This window comes from Cornus florida, unplaced genomic scaffold (assembly GCF_030987335.1).
Source record: "Cornus florida cultivar Cherokee Brave unplaced genomic scaffold, ASM3098733v1 CherokeeBrave_3.0.0_Hap2_Chr11, whole genome shotgun sequence".
Taxonomy (NCBI): domain Eukaryota; kingdom Viridiplantae; phylum Streptophyta; class Magnoliopsida; order Cornales; family Cornaceae; genus Cornus; species Cornus florida.
This window is the reverse complement of record NW_026775581.1, coordinates 90,300,133-90,317,322: the sequence shown is the minus strand read 5'-3', so window position 1 is coordinate 90,317,322 and position 17,190 is coordinate 90,300,133. Positions and strand designations below refer to the sequence as shown.

Genomic DNA, 17,190 nt, shown 5'->3' with positions numbered 1-17,190 from the left:
CCGTCGCGGGTCTCGGGGTGGGCATGAACTTGACAAAAATTAAAAAGGGCGGGCGGGATTTAGAGAAACCCGCTCTAAACTCGCCCCGCTGCCATCCCTAGGCTTAAGTGCGTTTGAGTGATTTAAAATTAGAGAAAAGAAAAGATAGAGCGAGAAGGAGAGAAAGGACAGTGTTAAGCAGTATTTTTATAATTTCGAACATGCCCTCAATAATTAAAAAGAAAAATATATTATTCTACTCATATCCCTTCTATTTAAAATAATATAATAATAATTTAATTGTTATCATTTTTCTTGTTTTCTCCCTTTCTATGGTATCCAAATAAAAATATTATCATTTATTTGTATTGCTATCCTATGCTTTCTTTTTCTTTTCTCTCCTATGTATCCAAATGTATTGTTTGGATGAGGTTTTGTTAGAGAATGTTAATGTTTATTTGGTACATTGTGTAAATTTTGAAAGAATGTTTATTTGGTTTTTCTTGTTTTTGAGTTTAAATTCTGATATTTTTATTTTTAGTTTTTTTATTTCTTCTCTTCTAATATCTTTTGAATCGTCTACAAAAAGAAAGGATCCATCTAATTTTTGATGAAGTTGAACTCCTCTCTCCAGCGGCGAACAAAAATGGAGGGTTTGGCAGAGCTGGAGAGAAGACAAATCCGAATCCTCCAACGAATAACGGAACTAGAGCTTTCTCATTTGCCACAACGCTTCTCTGACTCACTCTATCTCTCTACACCCAACAGGAGCAGCTGCGACACCACTTCCACCTCCACCGCCACCGAAGCTCGCCTCTCCGCCATCCTTCGCGCCAATGGCGTTCGAGACTTCTCGTTCAAGCGAGTCCCTTCTGATTACTACGATCGCCCCCTCGAAGCCCGACGAGACATCCTCGGTGCCCCCTCTGTCGATCATCTCTGCAAAAGCATTGTCTTGGTATTTCCAGTCTTACCACTTTTCCACATCTATGTCTATACACAATATATATATATATATATATTATATTTATCTCGTTTGAAAATTTTCTTTAATTCGTAAATTTTACTGATTTGATCAGTGGCACTGTATTGTTAATTTTGATTTCCTAAATCCAATTTCACAGAAATGATGAGCCTTTATAGTTCAATTACAACCTCTTGTTCACTACCGGTTTGCAAGTCAAAATTAGTTGCGTAGTAAGGTTTAAAAGAGGTAGGATTTAGACTGTACATAGGGGTTTTTGTGCAGTGCAATGGTCAAAAGCTCGAACTGCAAGTTGAGTTTAGGTCACAGATTCAAGTTCAGCCACTTTGTTCAAAAGCTAGGTCTGTCTCTAGTCTACCATTACTGGAAACCCTCCTTTGTGGGACACCCGATAAAGTAAAGAAGCACATTTGGAGTGTCTACGAGGAGTTGTAAGTTGTAACGAAAGTTCTATAGGACTGTGAATATGTACTAAAACATATCCATAAAATGGATGTGGTTGAATGTAGAATTAATTGAGGCCAGAGTCAACAATTTTAAGTGATGATTCTTTGATCATGTGGAATGAAGTTGAATAAACACAGCAGTAAGGAGTAATGTGGGGCACTGTGAGTGCAGGAGGGAGACTAATTTATTTATTTATTTTTTTTATCAAGGTTGTGCCTTGTGAGAAAGACATATGACCTGTAGTATAGGAAATTCTATAGCTCTAGGCATAGTTAATCAGGAAAAATGTCCACGCAATTGAACCAAGTTCTTCATTGGGCAAAGATTGATTACTAGCAACAAAAATCATTTGAACACATACGTCAGCAAGTTATTAAGGTTAGATGTACCACGTGGCTTTGTCAAAAACTGAACGTGGATTTGAAGAATCAATTGAAGCACATTTTTCCTTGGGTTACCAAACTGATGACTGTATATATGTGCAGTAGTGCTATTTATTATCTAAGTTATGTTTAGTCGGCTTTGCTGAGTCCTAGTATTAATGTACCTGGCCTAGTAGTCATTTTGATAAAAAGAAAATAGAAAATATGGTTTTGAAAAGTTAGGGCCCATCTTATTTGGACACAATAGATTCCTCACTCACAGATGTGCGAGCACTCGGGGACATGCATATATTTTTAAATTGATGATGATGGTGAGGAGCTCTGTTCTTACAAACTTATTGAAGTTCGATAACATCTGACTCTTTTATCTGTCTCTGGCATCAGAAGTTTATGAAACATTAAAGAATAGTTACTTTAGTTTGTTGACTCCTTAACCAAGGTTACTTTTATTCCATGCAGGTCAATACTCAAGCCCCATCCAATATAACTGATTGTAGTGATCGCAATAATTCAAAGTATTATGTCGTCGTTGTTCAGGTGCCTTGGTACTTCTTCATTTATAAACAATCTGAATCTAACCTGTCGCTCAAAATATATTAGTGTGGGACATTTCCTTTATTGCAGTATACTGCTCGGTTTAGTGCAGAGACAGTGAAGAACTTTCTGTATGAGCTCAACAATGGGAAGATACCAAAAAAGAAATTTAACTGTAAGTTTATTGCCTTCTAAAGTTGAAATGCAAGTTAATGTTTTTAAAAATAGAGGTTTGTTATTCAAGTTACCAATGGATGGGAGTGCTTCTGCATCTTTTCAAATATGCTTTCAGATATTCTAAAAATCTGGACTAAACTGGCCATTTTAATTAAAAGATTCTGGAATTACACTTTAAGATGTGTATGGTTACAAAATGGACCCACAGGGTCAGGCTGAAATGAGCTCAACTGAAAATAGATCCCTATGCCAAGTACAAATCTCTTCCCTCATTCTTTCCCCAAGTTCAGCTTGTTGTCTGGAATCAGCTGCGGGAGTTTGAAGTTGCCAGTGATCTAACAGAATGATGATAATAAGTGTATATTGGTTTTGCCATTTATGTATTTGACCTAATTAATATTGTAGCTTCAAGCCTTAAAAGTTGGAAGTTTAGGCTACAATAACATTAGATTTCAGAAAACAACATAGGAGATGTTATAGTATGTGGTTAGTCTTCTCTTGTGTATATGTATACTTTCTGGATTTAGTTTTTTCTGACTGTCTTCATGGGCTGCAATTCCTTGCTTATTTAGTTATTTACCTGTTGTAATTTCTAATTTCCTAAGAAAAAGATAAGTGAACTGAAAAATAGGAAAAACAGAGGAAGATATGAATCATTAATTGTTGGAGAAATCATCAGTAATGGATTTATGTTCACCCTAGGCAGTTTGATCTCATTTAGTTGGGTCTAAAGCAGGTGAGTCTAAATGCAAACACTTGGCCCATTTTTTTAGGACCATTGAGAACTAATGTATCAGCAAGTTTTCATTCATTTTAAAATAATAATATATTTAAAAAGTACAACTAATTGATAATGTTTATTGGTTGGTAAAGTTATCGAATATCAACTTGAGAAGTTATCATTTTTCACGTTGGCATTTTTAGTTGCCTAATTCAGGCCTTCATGATTAGTTTGAATTTATTTTACTTAAAACCGGCTAGCTCATCTTCAAAAAGGTTCTTCACTAGTCACCCCCAATAATTGGGGAACAGGACCCCTCTCCCTAGGGTGCCTATATAGCGAAAGGTTATAGCAAGGCTGAAAACTAAGCGGAGTCATAGAGCTGGCTGACTACACCTGATGGTAATCTTGTTCAAGTTACAAAATATTAAACCTATAGTTGGATGTAACCAATCAAAAGCAGAAAAAAGGTTGGATGAAAGCTCAGATTAGCTATTTATTGGTGTTTCTTTTTCTAGTGCTGCTAGCATATGTGCCAAAAAAAAAAAGAAAAAAAAAAAAAAAAGAAAAAAAGAAAAAAAAAAGTTGTTTTGCTGCAATACTGGCTTTCTTAATCATTGTTGATTTTGTTCTTACAGTGCGGCTTGCTCCTGAGGAGACATCACTGAAGTTGACGGGTTATGAACGCAATGGGGTTACATGTATTGGCATGAAGACAGACATTCCGGTAATTGCTTATTCTGCTTTTAGGAACTATTTTGACATCTAGGGGGAAATGAAAATATTTTATCTTTTACATAGCACTTGAAACTAAAGAAAGGGTAAGTGTTAAATTGGAAGTTTGGAGAAAAACTTTAGAATTAAAAGGCTTAAGATTAGTAGGAATAAAACTAATATATGGAATGTAACTTTATTAAATCTAAAAATACAAATAAGGATGCAGGGAAGATTGAGAATCAATATATACTAAAAAATGAATATTACTGGTTTTTACGCTCAATTATTCATAATGAAGGAGAAACTGGAGATGATGTTAATTATGGAATCGAGGCAAACTGGGTTTAATGGAGGAATGTATCTAGTATATTGCATGACCAACTTAAACTTTCGTCTAAGATTGAAAGGGAAGTTCTATAAAATAACTATTAGACCATTCATTTTTTTATGGGACAAAATGTTGGGCAACTGAAAACAAGATATCCATGTAACAAAAATGTGAATTTTGAGGTGGATGTGGCAAAGACAAGAAAGAACTAGAAATGAACAGATACGTGAGATGGTTTAAGTATCACCCATTAGAAAATAAAATGAGAGAAAATGGATTTAAATAGTTTGGACATGTAAAGAAGACCACTCAGTGCACCACTTAGGAAGAGTGACGTGGTTCACATTGAAGGTAATGTTAGGGGAAGTGGAAGACCAACATTAACATGGGTAGAGTTAATAAGAAAATATATGATAAATAGGATAGAGTAGAATGGAAAAATAGGATTCATGTAATTGGCCCCATGTAGTTGAGAAAAGGCTTTGTTTAGTTGAGTACGTAACACTTGAAAACAAGTCCATATTGTCTTGCTCCTACTTTTGTTGTATGTTGGCCATTATCATTTCTTGAAACTTTGACTTTGCTGTGCTCATGCACTCATAGTAATCAATACAAAGATCATTTGAATGGTTAGGACTGATGGAAATTGTAAATAGAGTGGAACTTTTGTCTAAAACAATTTGTTCATTTGCTCTTTTGAAATACTTTTTCTGGGGTAGATTACTCTGATTTGCTTACATAGATCTCCTCTTGTTTGTTAAAATACATAAATCTCCTTGTCAGAGTTCGATACCTTGGAATTGCTAAAATTACTTTTGCTCTAATTCTTTGAGAATTTTTTCATGAAAAATTCTATTATTTTTTATTTAGAAAAGTCAAATCTATTATATATAAAGACAGAAATCGAAAAAACAAAGAGCTGATGCTCTGGTTCACTGAGCTGGTGTCCCCATGACTCTTTATTTATTTATTTTCATGATTTTATCCCAATTTCTCTCATTTCCATACTTCTCCTTATTTATTTACTTTCATGATTTTCCAGGCGCCTCTCTTTCAACCCTTCCATTTTTGTTTCTTTTTCTGGCGCATTGGTGGACAATTTCTTTTAATCGCTTCACTTTTCATTATTTATTTTCTTAAGTGAATTAGACATCTCTCGTCTCTGTTCAGTTTCAGGATATATGCTGAACACATTATCTTTCTTTTTTTCTCTTCTTTTCTTTTTTAATTTTATATATGAGTCAACCCTTCTCTAGGTCTTTATATTTCCATATTACGCTCTAAAGCTCAAATATTATTTCATTGCCACCAATTTTTATATTTTTTCTTTTTTTGTCCACTTAACTTTTATAACTTTATAATGGCACCCAGATTCCCACTTTTGGTATTTTACTTGACCTACTCCTGAAAACCTTGATAAATAAACGAATATAGGATAGATACGGACACACTATGACATGGATAAGCCGATACGTGAAATTCTAAAAAAGTAGGACACAGAAAGGATAATATAAATATAAATATACATTTATATATCTATTGAGTAAGACAATTATAGAACTTTAATTACTTTATAATTTATATACTAAAGTTACATAAGTTAGAAGGTGACGTTATTCCAATATAAAAAATAATATATTTATTGTATTATGTGTGATATTACTATCCTATCGTGCCATTGCAGCAAAAACATAGTTGAGGGGTATTTTTGTAGTTCCGGGGGTTTCTTGCAATACCCCAGTAGTTGAGGGGGGTTTATTGCATTTTACCCTTTTATTATTTAAGCAGAAAGCGCAAATTAAGAATTCACTCGTTATAAGAAACAGCCCCAAAGCATTTAATAACTAACTCCCTTATCCTTTTCCTTCTAAACTGTCTCAATCATGTTACCTTGCACAAAATATGCCCACACTGGCAGTATGTCCTACCATGAAAGGGCAGATATGACGTGTATGTAGGACTGTTGGAAATCTGAAACTTTTGAATTTGGAATAATGATTATTCTCATCTCTCAAAGTTATTGAGTTAAATATTTTTAAAAGCACAAAGACCTTGTATGTGTGCTAAAGTATTTTAAATTTTGTGAATTTGGAAAAGGACTCATTTTCATTTTGGCAATGTGACCCCATCATTAATTGAAGTAAATAAGCATCATTTCTTTGGTGTTCCTTCCTGTGAAAGGTGAGTACATATATAATTACATAAACAAGTCAAAAATCTTTTAGGCAACTATATTGATTAGGTAAATACTCACACACTTACTCACAAATGCCCACTATGGGGCTCGAACCCCTCACCTCCCCTTCGAGGGACGAGAGGTTATACCAGCTTGAAATACTGAGAGAGGTTGAGGGACAAATTAAAATTTAATGGTTCTATCTTTTGTGATAGTTCGAGATCAATAATGTACTAGAACCGTGCCATTAATATTTAAAAGTAATTAATTGGGATTGAAGACCTAGGTACAATTCTTCATATTTCTTAAATTAATATTAGTATGGTATCTGGAATTATCCAAAATGATTTTATCTAAAGATCAGGGGAGTGAGGCACACATTATATGTGAAAAGGAATTACATATAAATGCATGCGTGGTGTTAAATATATATATATATATAATATATCAGGGTATGATTATGTTTAACATTTTTCTATAGTATCATTAACGAGATATAGTGTGGATTGATACCAGGTGATCTTGGATGAGGCTATTGTGAAGCTTAATTCTGTTTTCTTCTGGTTGGGAGGCGGAGAGATTGATTTGAAGCTGGGGATCAGGACATCTGAATTCATCAACTTCGTGAAACCTTTCATTGTCAATTGCAGTGGTACTTGATTACCCAGAATTAACTGTTATACAATCAATTATAGAGTGCAGAACCTGACAGGACTGCCTGTTTTGCGACTCATCAATCCTACAATGCTACAAATGCCATTATCAGCCTGCTCCTGTTCAGGATCTAGTTTGGGACATTAGTAATCTTTGCAGCATGATTTTTGCTTTACAGATTCTTTGTTCTTATTGAAAGAAAATGACACTTGTAGTTTAATACTCCTTTTCTTTTGGTGTTTCCAGTTAGTGACTTGGCTGGAAAATAGAATTGTGACAATTTTTTGATTGTTATGGAGAATAGCTAGAAAATAGAATTGTGACAATTTTTTTTGATTGTTATGGAGAATTCCAATTTACCTAGGGCCTACACAGTACATTGCGATATTATATAGGTCACGTTGTCAATAAACTAAAGAAAATGATTTAGAGGTGAGCATTCTGTGTTATACAAAATAATCTTGAGGCAGCTTTGGATTCTCAAACCTTCAGTTGAAACCATTTAGGGTATTTGATGTAAAATGTAGGCCATTTTCTGTTGACTTTTGAAATATATTGCCACTTTGAGGCAGCTTTGGATTCTCAAAGCTTCAGTTGAAACCATTTCTAGGGTGTTTGATGTAAAAATGTAGTCCATGTTCTGTTGACTTGTGAAATATATTTGTCACACCCCAAATTTTAACGCAAAGACTCTCTCTTGTATGTAAAATCTGATGTATAACTTCCACCAATTTTCCACATACATCCATCATAAAATATAACTATAATGAATTCCATCATCCAATTTATTAACACGAGTGTCTGACAAACATAAATCCAATTCATAAATAGAGGTGAAAGTCCCTCTAACACAACAAAACATCTATTACCACTGAAACAACTCGATAAAGTTTCATAAAACATTAACTTTTATTACAATAATCATAATAAAGGAAAACCGAGCTAAAATCCGACTTTGTCATGCGTCTCCATCACGTTCCCACTCTACGAGCACCTGAAATGTGATAAATGGGTGAGCTCACAAGCTCAGCAAGAAATACTAAACACAATCATTGTTCAGCTAACCTTACTTTGTATACCCATATATATAAGCAACTCAATAAATGCATTAATTAATTATGCATAACCCAGTTAATTATAAACTTAATAAATAACCATTATTTATTTTTAATAAATCCGCATATCTCACATGAGCCCCGGGCTCACATCCAATAAAGTGGTGTGAATCGTATAGTCCCTGACTACCGAAAACACACGTGTGGCTGGATTGTACGTCTATTCCCTAGATAATCCCTGGTCACGTCCACACAATAAGGACTCATTAGACCCATGGCCATAATAATAGGGTAATGCACTCCCAATTAGGCAGGTCTCTGACCATACCCAAAAGTCATCATAGGGTCAGTCCCTCACTACCCCCGACTAATCTGAACTCATCCATTAATTGCTAATTATAGTGAATTATGAAATACATTATTAATTAATAATTAAATTAATAATTAATACACACAAATACACTTTTAATTTAAAAACAGAACTCTAAAGACCCAACTAGTGAGAGTACAAAATTTCTGGATAAAGCCTAACATTAAATATAAGACCCTGCAAAATTTCAGAATCTAACTCCTAATAGTTTTTTCCGTACTCTCCCTTTTAGTGCCGAAAATAATACTTTTTCAGGTTTTAATTTCGTAAAACCATCAAACAATCTGTATTTCAGCACAACTAAGTTCAGTGCACTTAGAACTAATATTTTGGAAATTTCCTAAGTTATTGGGATAGCAATACTATTTTTCCTAATTTTCTTTAGTTTAAAATCAATTAAAACAGTAATAATTAAATAAAAAGAAAATTATTTTATATAGCACAAAGAACCAATCTGTTTCAAATGTCCAGTTTAAACCCACGTCATTCACTAACAAATTAACATACAATCTGACCCATCTATGTCCAATCAAATCATTGTTTAGTAAACATATGTATTACATATACCATTGTGTACCAAGTAACCAACACCTCCACATGGTTAACACGAATCAATGAATACATATTATGAATACATATTTTAAAATAACATGTATATATATAACAAAAAATTCTATAATTATATATATATATAATTCTATAATTCAATTTTAAAACATGTATTCCTTAATTTAGTTATTTTATTTCCTGATAGATGACATATATATATGTCATCTATCAGGAAATAAAATAACTAAATTAAGGAATACATGTTTTAAAATTGATGTTTTCAAATAATACCCATGTGCCAATCTAAGATTAATCATCGTTAAAATGAACTCTAATAACTCAGCAGATGACACTAAATTAATATACATCAATCTTGACAAATCTAAACTAAATTTATTTTCGATAAATTCATATGATATAAAACTTTAAATAATATTCTTATCAAGTCACAAATATAATATAAGATTACAAAGCAAGATTAACTTGTCTGAGTACGCAACTCTTTCTTTCCTATGTTAAGATTGGATCACCGTCCCTTCTCCCGGCTACTGCAGAAGGTAAGAAGTATCGATAATTTCTGTTTCTCTCTTTCTCCCTTGTTTTATTTCTTCCTTTTACGCAATAGGAAAAAATAAAATAAAATAACATATTATCTCTAATATTCCTTAAAAAGTCAACTAAATAATAAATATTCTTAATAAAAAAAAATACTGATATTACAATATTGCTGCCAGAAAACACGATGGACACCATGTTTGCCTTGGTGCCCAGCATATCTACCACATTATCATGCCATCCTCTGTTTCCATCATTTTCCCAGAGAGCTCATATACGCCAGGAGCACAGAAACAGAAAGATAAGCTCAATTCATATCAATTACGTATGGGTGTTGCTTATGCTTAGCATGATTTTGTACAAGTTTTGTTACTTGGATGCATTTTTTGCGCCACTCCGTGAACGGTCAACGCATTTGTTTACATTGACACATTGAAATTTCAAATATCATATTTAGCCTGAGTATTTAATTCAGTTAATTCACAACATATCAGGCTTGTAAATCGACAAAAATGATCATCATCGACAAAAATGATCCTCATCATTAAGTCATGGATATGGGGACACGCATAACCAACCATACTCTCATCTCAATCCACTAGACCTCTCTCTGTAATCCCCTCTCAACCACCACCACACCCACACACCACCATAACCACCAAAGAAAAAAAAAAGTCATGGCCAACCCAAATACATCGTCTCACGGTCGGTCACGGAGCAAGAGGTCCAGAGCGGCTTCGGCTACAAAAAGCCGGACTTCCTCTCCGGGATTCGATACCCTAATCACCGGGAAACCAAAGACGAATACTAATAGTAACATTGCAGATAAGAGAGAGCGCTTGTCGAGATCGTCGGCGTTTACAGGGGACAAACAGATCCTCGTTGTTGTCGACGTCACAGTCAGTGGCGCGTTGATGCACACGATGCCAATAGAACTTTACAATGGCTAACTGGACTACAACCTCAGAACGATGTCATCATTAAGGACCCTGCTCTTGATCAAAATGTCAACGTCCCTGATGTGATGGTTTGACTTCACCGAGACTGAATCGACGTCGAGGAGTTCTAGAGAGAGTTGGGAGGTGAATCAGAGAGGTCGATGAGTTAGGTCCCACCATCTACACCTCTCCGACCTCATCGACCAACTGAGATAAATCCTTTGATCGTAGGTGGGTTTGGTTCAAGAGGGCCATGGTGGGACTCGAGATCCAACAGAGTAAGAGTTGGAGCAGTGAAGATCAGAGTGGAAGATTGGTGAGTTGAAGTGAGTTGTCTTCTAATGTTTCGGCGTCGAAGCCTTCGAAGTGTGAGTTGACAGTGACGGATGAGAGGGGGTGGTGAGGATAGGGAGGGTGTATAATTTTTGGAGAGAGTAAATGGGAAATTAAGGTTATTTTGGCCCTTCAAATTTAGTTTAAAGAGTTATATTGATAATTTTACACTTTCAATGTATTTGTTGGCCAAGTCAAAAGGTTAAACGATCATTGATCATTTTTCTCGTGTGCCAGAGGTCTAGAGGGGGTGTGTATGTAAAAAAGTGCTTTAGAGGGGGTGTGTATGTAAAAAAGTGCTTTGATCATCCGCTTAGTGGCGTTGATCGAAACCTCGGGGTATCAGTGCAATTTATCCTTTTGTTTTTTGTTAATTTACCAGCAAAAAAACAAGGTACAAGGGAAATCCAATGAAGTTTGCTTGCAAATGCACCAGTAGCATTGTGAAACCCCAATACTAATGTTGCTTAAACCAGGAACTTGTGGCCGCAAAGTAATCCTCAGACTAACCACCATGATGCTGCGCTTATATGTCACATTATTAGATAACCTAAACTAAAATGCCAATGAAGGTCACGCAGTAAAATAACAATACAGATTAATGCATAAACTAGTCAAATCTCAATAACATTGGACCCATTCATAAAAGTTCAATCCTTAGGTTCCAATGGATGAAAACCACCCATCGAGTCGTACAGAGCTTCAAAATGCTACCAATGAGATGAATTTTGTGTGCGCCTGCATGAATTCACATTCATCAAGGAAAAAAGAAAAATAGAGGTACCATACGGCATGTAAGATTTGAATCCACAATGAAGAGGGCAAACTAATCACACAAGGACTTGTACAAGAATAAATTACTCATATCGATTGCACAACCACCTTGGAGAAACTTTCGACAAAGAAAAAATGCTAAAAAAAGGGAAAACTATAGAAGCACAAATCACAAGATTGTTCAAACTGAGACCTCTTGACAGTATATGATGACATATGATGACCATATAGTTTCAGTACATAGTTAATATCAAACAACACAATAAATGACATTAATCATCAATTATTATTAAAACATAAAGCAGGAGAATCAGAAATTGGAAAGGTTCTTAGAATGCTATATACAAAATACTACTGTACATGTTTTGACTGGCAAGGTCTTCATAGAATATGTACAAATAAGAAATGACAGCCAATATTGGGACGATATGGTGAAAATAAATATAGTACTGTTAAAGAAACAATGCAATGCCTGAATTTGCATATGCTACGCTAGAATCTGGTTCCCAAATGTGTTCTCTCCACTGTAAGTAACATAAAGAAACCCGTCTTCATCCTTCTTCTCTTCATATATGGCAGACATAATTCCCCCTAGAACGCCAAATAGAACACCATCTTAGAATCCCATCATTAGTTAAAAAACCAACAGCTTCAAGTAACAACATATACAATTATCACCTGTAGGCGGCAGCACATTGTCCACAAATATGAAAATTGCTTTCTCTGCACTGAGTTTTATCCTTTTCCGTATCACGTAGACAAATTGTCCCACAGTCAAGTCAGCCGGGACAAGGTACCTGAAATTTTCATACTCAAATTATACAGCAGCTCACTATAATCAAACATCAATTACGAAATTGAAATTACCAAATATTCATCAGCACCGATCCAGACTGATTGAAGGGACCAAGTTTTAATATTGATTCAACAAATAACCACATCTCACCTAAGAGTTAAAAAAAAAAAAAAACCTACCGGTAGATGCCATGCTTCTTATACCAAGCCATACTTCCAATTTTTTCCCCCCAATAAGTCATACTTGCGTTTTTACTATAAAGTCCCTAGATATGATCAATACACACACACATATGTAGAGAGAGAGAGAGAGGCGCATGTTCTCCAATTTGCACCACATTATAACTGAGCTGCATATGATTTTAGCAGTAATGTTAGTGGCATTACTTTTTGTGATGTTATCAAAGGAATATTAACAGGCTTGTGGCCTAGCGGTACAAGGCTCCTACTTCCCAAAGGGAGGTCAGGGTTCGAACCTCAGTGGAGACCGTGTGTGTGAATCCCAACTAGGAAAAAAAAAAAATTGTTATCAAAGGAATAAAAGATATTTTTTTATAAGGGCACAAAAAGGCAAAACTTCTGGTATTACAGAATTATCATGATACCAAGGTCAAAAGCTGGATATAGAAAGAATCAAAGTACACTGACTCACTGATAGTAACTTATGAAAAAAAAAAAAACTGATAGTAATAACTTGCACTTTCTTGGTTTATGGAAGATATAACAAACATACTTTATTCTTAAGTTAACATGGACTACTATTCTTCATTGTTTTTTGAAATGAAATATGAATATATATGTATATATGGTGGAAGCCAATAATATAGAAGGGCAAAATTAAGTTGCTTTTATTAGATTTAAACATTCATCTTTTGGTTGTCATTGCATGACATTAATCAACAGCCACTCCTGATGGACTCTTCCATTTCATAAAATGGAGAAAAAGAGACCACCTAATGCTAATATACATACACTGACTAATTCTGACTAAAAACTTAAATGATTTCTCATTCCCTGTAATATAACCAAATCAAGATAACGCAATGAAGAGGGGAAATAATACCATCCAGAACCATTATTAGTGCAGAACAACACTTACTTTTTCTTATCTATGTTGGGAATATCACTTCTCTCTGCTTTCTCGACTATCACCTTCAAATCATAAAAGCAGTTCTTTTAGTACGACTAGAAAAGCAAAGGTATATAAGAAAAAACATAGGAAGCAAATTTATAGTGATGGTGTCGTCAATTTAAGACAATAAGTATAGCAGAAGAATACAAAACAGGCCTCCTTGATCAAACTAAAAAAACAACAATTAGAGGAACTTCCATCAACAGTTGCCCACATTTTAAATTATCTTGACACCGGGTGAAATTGTATTGAAGATTGACAAGAGAGTAATGGAAAAATAACCAAAACCAAATATGGACCTCTGTACTAATAGGTCATATTAGCTAGATGCTACTGAAACAATAACACAGACTTGACAAGCCAGATCATCATGTAGTCCTACTTCCTATACAATTCTTCTTAAGCAAAATGATAGTAATAGAAAGGGCCATGGTTTTATATTTTCACAAAAGCTTCCACCAAATAGTGTCATTTCAGTAGTGATTGAACTTTAAACGAATGTTGATGTTTCAAACCATCAGCATAGTGCTTTAGTTTTTTATATTTATAAGAGTCAGAACTTTAAAATACTTTGACAGGATAGTCTTACGGCCCTTACCACTAAGGTCATTAGTGGTTAGATCTCTCCCTCTCCGCAGTCCTTAGTATCTTTTTCCTTTATATATTTATGAACAATTATCTCCATCTAAGCCTTGGTTTATACACAGACACACACACACACACACACAAATATTCTGAAAGTTTTATTCCAATATATCTCCTTAATTATTCATCCCAACCAATTCTTTTTCCTTAGGATATTACTCATCCTTCCATTCATTTTCCCTACAAGATCCATTTTATTAAATTGTCATTAACAATATTTCTTCAATGCATACTGCTCATGACACCTACACTCACCAATCCAACACATTACAGAGTGCATGTATTGCATACCCGAAATACCCTATAAGAGGACCACAAGGTTTTAAATATGAGACAGATGACTCATTATCAACAATACTCAACAAAGCCTTCTCCAATGTACTTGAAGAAACAAATAGGCCAACTCTAAAAATGACACGAACACCTATGTATCATCAAGAATCCCATATATGGTATGATGTGACACCATATTGTAAATCCTCAAACAGCTCAAACTTAATTTGGTTTAAAATACATGCAAATTCACATCCTAAGCCAATTGAATTTAAAACATCATCAGATCTCATTCACACGGTGAAATGCTACAATCACAGACCAAAGAGGACATGATGTTTACTCTTGAATCATTAAACAAACAAAATTAACTATTGTCAACGTCGTGCACCAAGTTAAATGCTGTTCAAGCAAACCCCAAAACTGAACACATGTTCAAAACTCAAAAACTACTACAAAAAAGTAGTTCAACTGACTAATAGAGACAGCATATTTTAAAGACAACATGTTTTATAGGGATCAATTTGTAAGATAATTGAATGATACATGATTGAATTTCAAAATAATGTTTAATTCTCACCGGAATCCTATCTGGGTATTTTTCCCTAATCCGAGCAGCCTCAGCACGTCTCTTCTCTGAACAAGAAAGACATCACAAACTCAATAACTCAAACTATCTCTACCAATCCACATAGAAACAACTAAAAAATATGAGAATTACACAGTTCAATCACACAAATAACACTGCCTACCAAGATCGTGCTCTTGCTTGAAGCTACTTTTCGCCATTTACCTGGAATCACAGTTCAAAAATGAAGTCATCAATGACATGTTTAAAAACTTAATAATAGATTCTTATTCAAAATGTTGCGTGCATAAATTTTCTAAAAATCCCAACACAAGAATTACACAACCATAACCCTAAATTTGTGGCTTGAAAGTGCAAAGAATTTCATAAAGATTCATGCTTGATTACAATGATCAGAAACCCATCTTGACATGAGACCTAAAATCAAGAAAAATAAATAAATAAATCTAACTATATGTCTTACTAGGTCTAGTTTCCGGGCAAAAAAAAACACTAAAACCCAGGATCTATATAAATAAAGCGATAATATTTGAATTAGCTGCAAAGTAGAACATCAATTAAAATCCAAAAACAAAAGAGAAATTTCAGAGCACGAACCTTTTTCAAACAAGAATCGCAAATCTATAGAAAAGAAGAAGAAGGACAGCTTTCTGATGCCGAACTCTGGAAGATACTGCTGTTTGATTGAAGATAAATAACATATAAATATAGCGGCTTGGTTTGTTTTCAACTATTTATATCCAATTTTTAATCATTATCCAAATTAGTTGGTATACAAATACTACGTATATATATCTACTTAATTGGTATAAAAAAGGAAAAGCTATCCTATTGTCGCTCGTAGATGTAACTAAACGTGGGGTGCAAGCGTGGGATTGGGATCAATTATTTATTAAATTTTCTTTAAAAATAAAATATGAATATGGTAAAAATACATAAAAATAAAAATATATTACGGTATATATTTATAATAATAATTTTTTTTGCTTATTTCATTCAAACAATTATGAATACAATCGCTAATTTGGAATTTAGAATTAGTTACATCAAATATATATATATATATATATATATATATATATATATATATATATATATAATAAAAAAACTTTTGTTGCTAATTTAGATTTTAGAATTATATATTTTGGTATTTTTATTTTCAATTTTCTATATTATTTTTCAATTAACTTATAATGTATTTTAGTTTGAATATAATCTTATATATTTTAAAATAATTATAAAATCACTTTGTAGTATTTAAAACTTAAAAGTGCCTAAAATAAAATATTTATGTTACTCAAGAATTGACTCTAGAGGGGGTGAACAGAGTCAATGATCAATTTTTACAATTTATAGAAATACAATTTCTAATCAACAATTTAATCAATTATGGAATAATCAAGATATGAAAGTAAACAATGTATAGCATAATTGTAAAATAAATAAGGGAAGAGAAATTGTAAACAATGACACAACGATTTTAGCGAGGGAAACTCCTACTCCTCGGCTCAAGACCCCTCTTGAAACTTTCCAATTCACTATGGCTTTTCATTACGGGCGAAGAGCAAACATTTACATGAAGTAATACCTTATTTATTTTTCTTCCTAATAAAACAACTTTTTCTTAGTCTTCCTTTGGGTCACACTAACCTAGTCGGTCAACCGTAGCAAGAACGGTGAAGTACAAGAGATCTCTCAAAGATTGATGTACAAGTGTAAGCTTACAGGACTGGAGTAGTAAATGAATTAAATGAAGCTCAAGTCTAGGATGATATGAATGAGAGAAGATGATGTAAGTGAAGAACAAAAATTCTTATGAACTCAATATAATCTATCAAGTGTAGAGTAGAGCAAAAGCTCTTTGAGGATTAGAACTAGAGCAAAAGAACTTTGAATCCTTAGTTGAATCTTTCAAGTATAGTATATGAACGAATGAGAAAGATGAAGAGAATATGTGAGAGCAAAAGCTCTCTTTAATGCCTAATAACGTTTCTCAATATTGGCTCTATTATATTCAGACTTTTTATGGTCTATTTATAGAGAATGCAAGCTTAAAAGAGCTGTTAGAAATGAGGCACACA

At 33.8% G+C, this 17,190-nt stretch overlaps 2 protein-coding genes across 2 annotated transcripts; one reads left to right on the top strand and one right to left on the bottom strand.

Annotated features, from left to right (window-relative positions):
- The first annotated feature begins 543 nt into the window (after positions 1 to 543).
- Positions 544 to 7,427, top strand: LOC132284475 (uncharacterized). The gene is made up of 5 exons (XM_059786585.1): positions 544 to 937; positions 2,254 to 2,331; positions 2,419 to 2,503; positions 3,865 to 3,953; positions 6,964 to 7,427. The coding sequence occupies exons 1-5, from the start codon at positions 590 to 592 to the stop codon at positions 7,105 to 7,107; spliced, it is 744 nt and encodes a 247-aa protein (XP_059642568.1). The 5' UTR covers positions 544 to 589; the 3' UTR covers positions 7,108 to 7,427.
- Positions 7,428 to 11,942: 4,515 nt separating this feature from the next.
- On the bottom strand, positions 11,943 to 15,858 carry LOC132284590 (autophagy-related protein 8f). The gene is made up of 6 exons (XM_059786704.1): positions 15,707 to 15,858; positions 15,273 to 15,313; positions 15,101 to 15,156; positions 13,570 to 13,622; positions 12,354 to 12,472; positions 11,943 to 12,266 (listed from the first exon to the last, which is right to left on the bottom strand). Exons 2-6 carry the CDS (start codon positions 15,307 to 15,309, stop codon positions 12,163 to 12,165), a joined length of 369 nt encoding a protein of 122 aa, XP_059642687.1. The 5' UTR covers positions 15,310 to 15,313; positions 15,707 to 15,858; the 3' UTR covers positions 11,943 to 12,162.
- Positions 15,859 to 17,190: the final 1,332 nt, after the last annotated feature.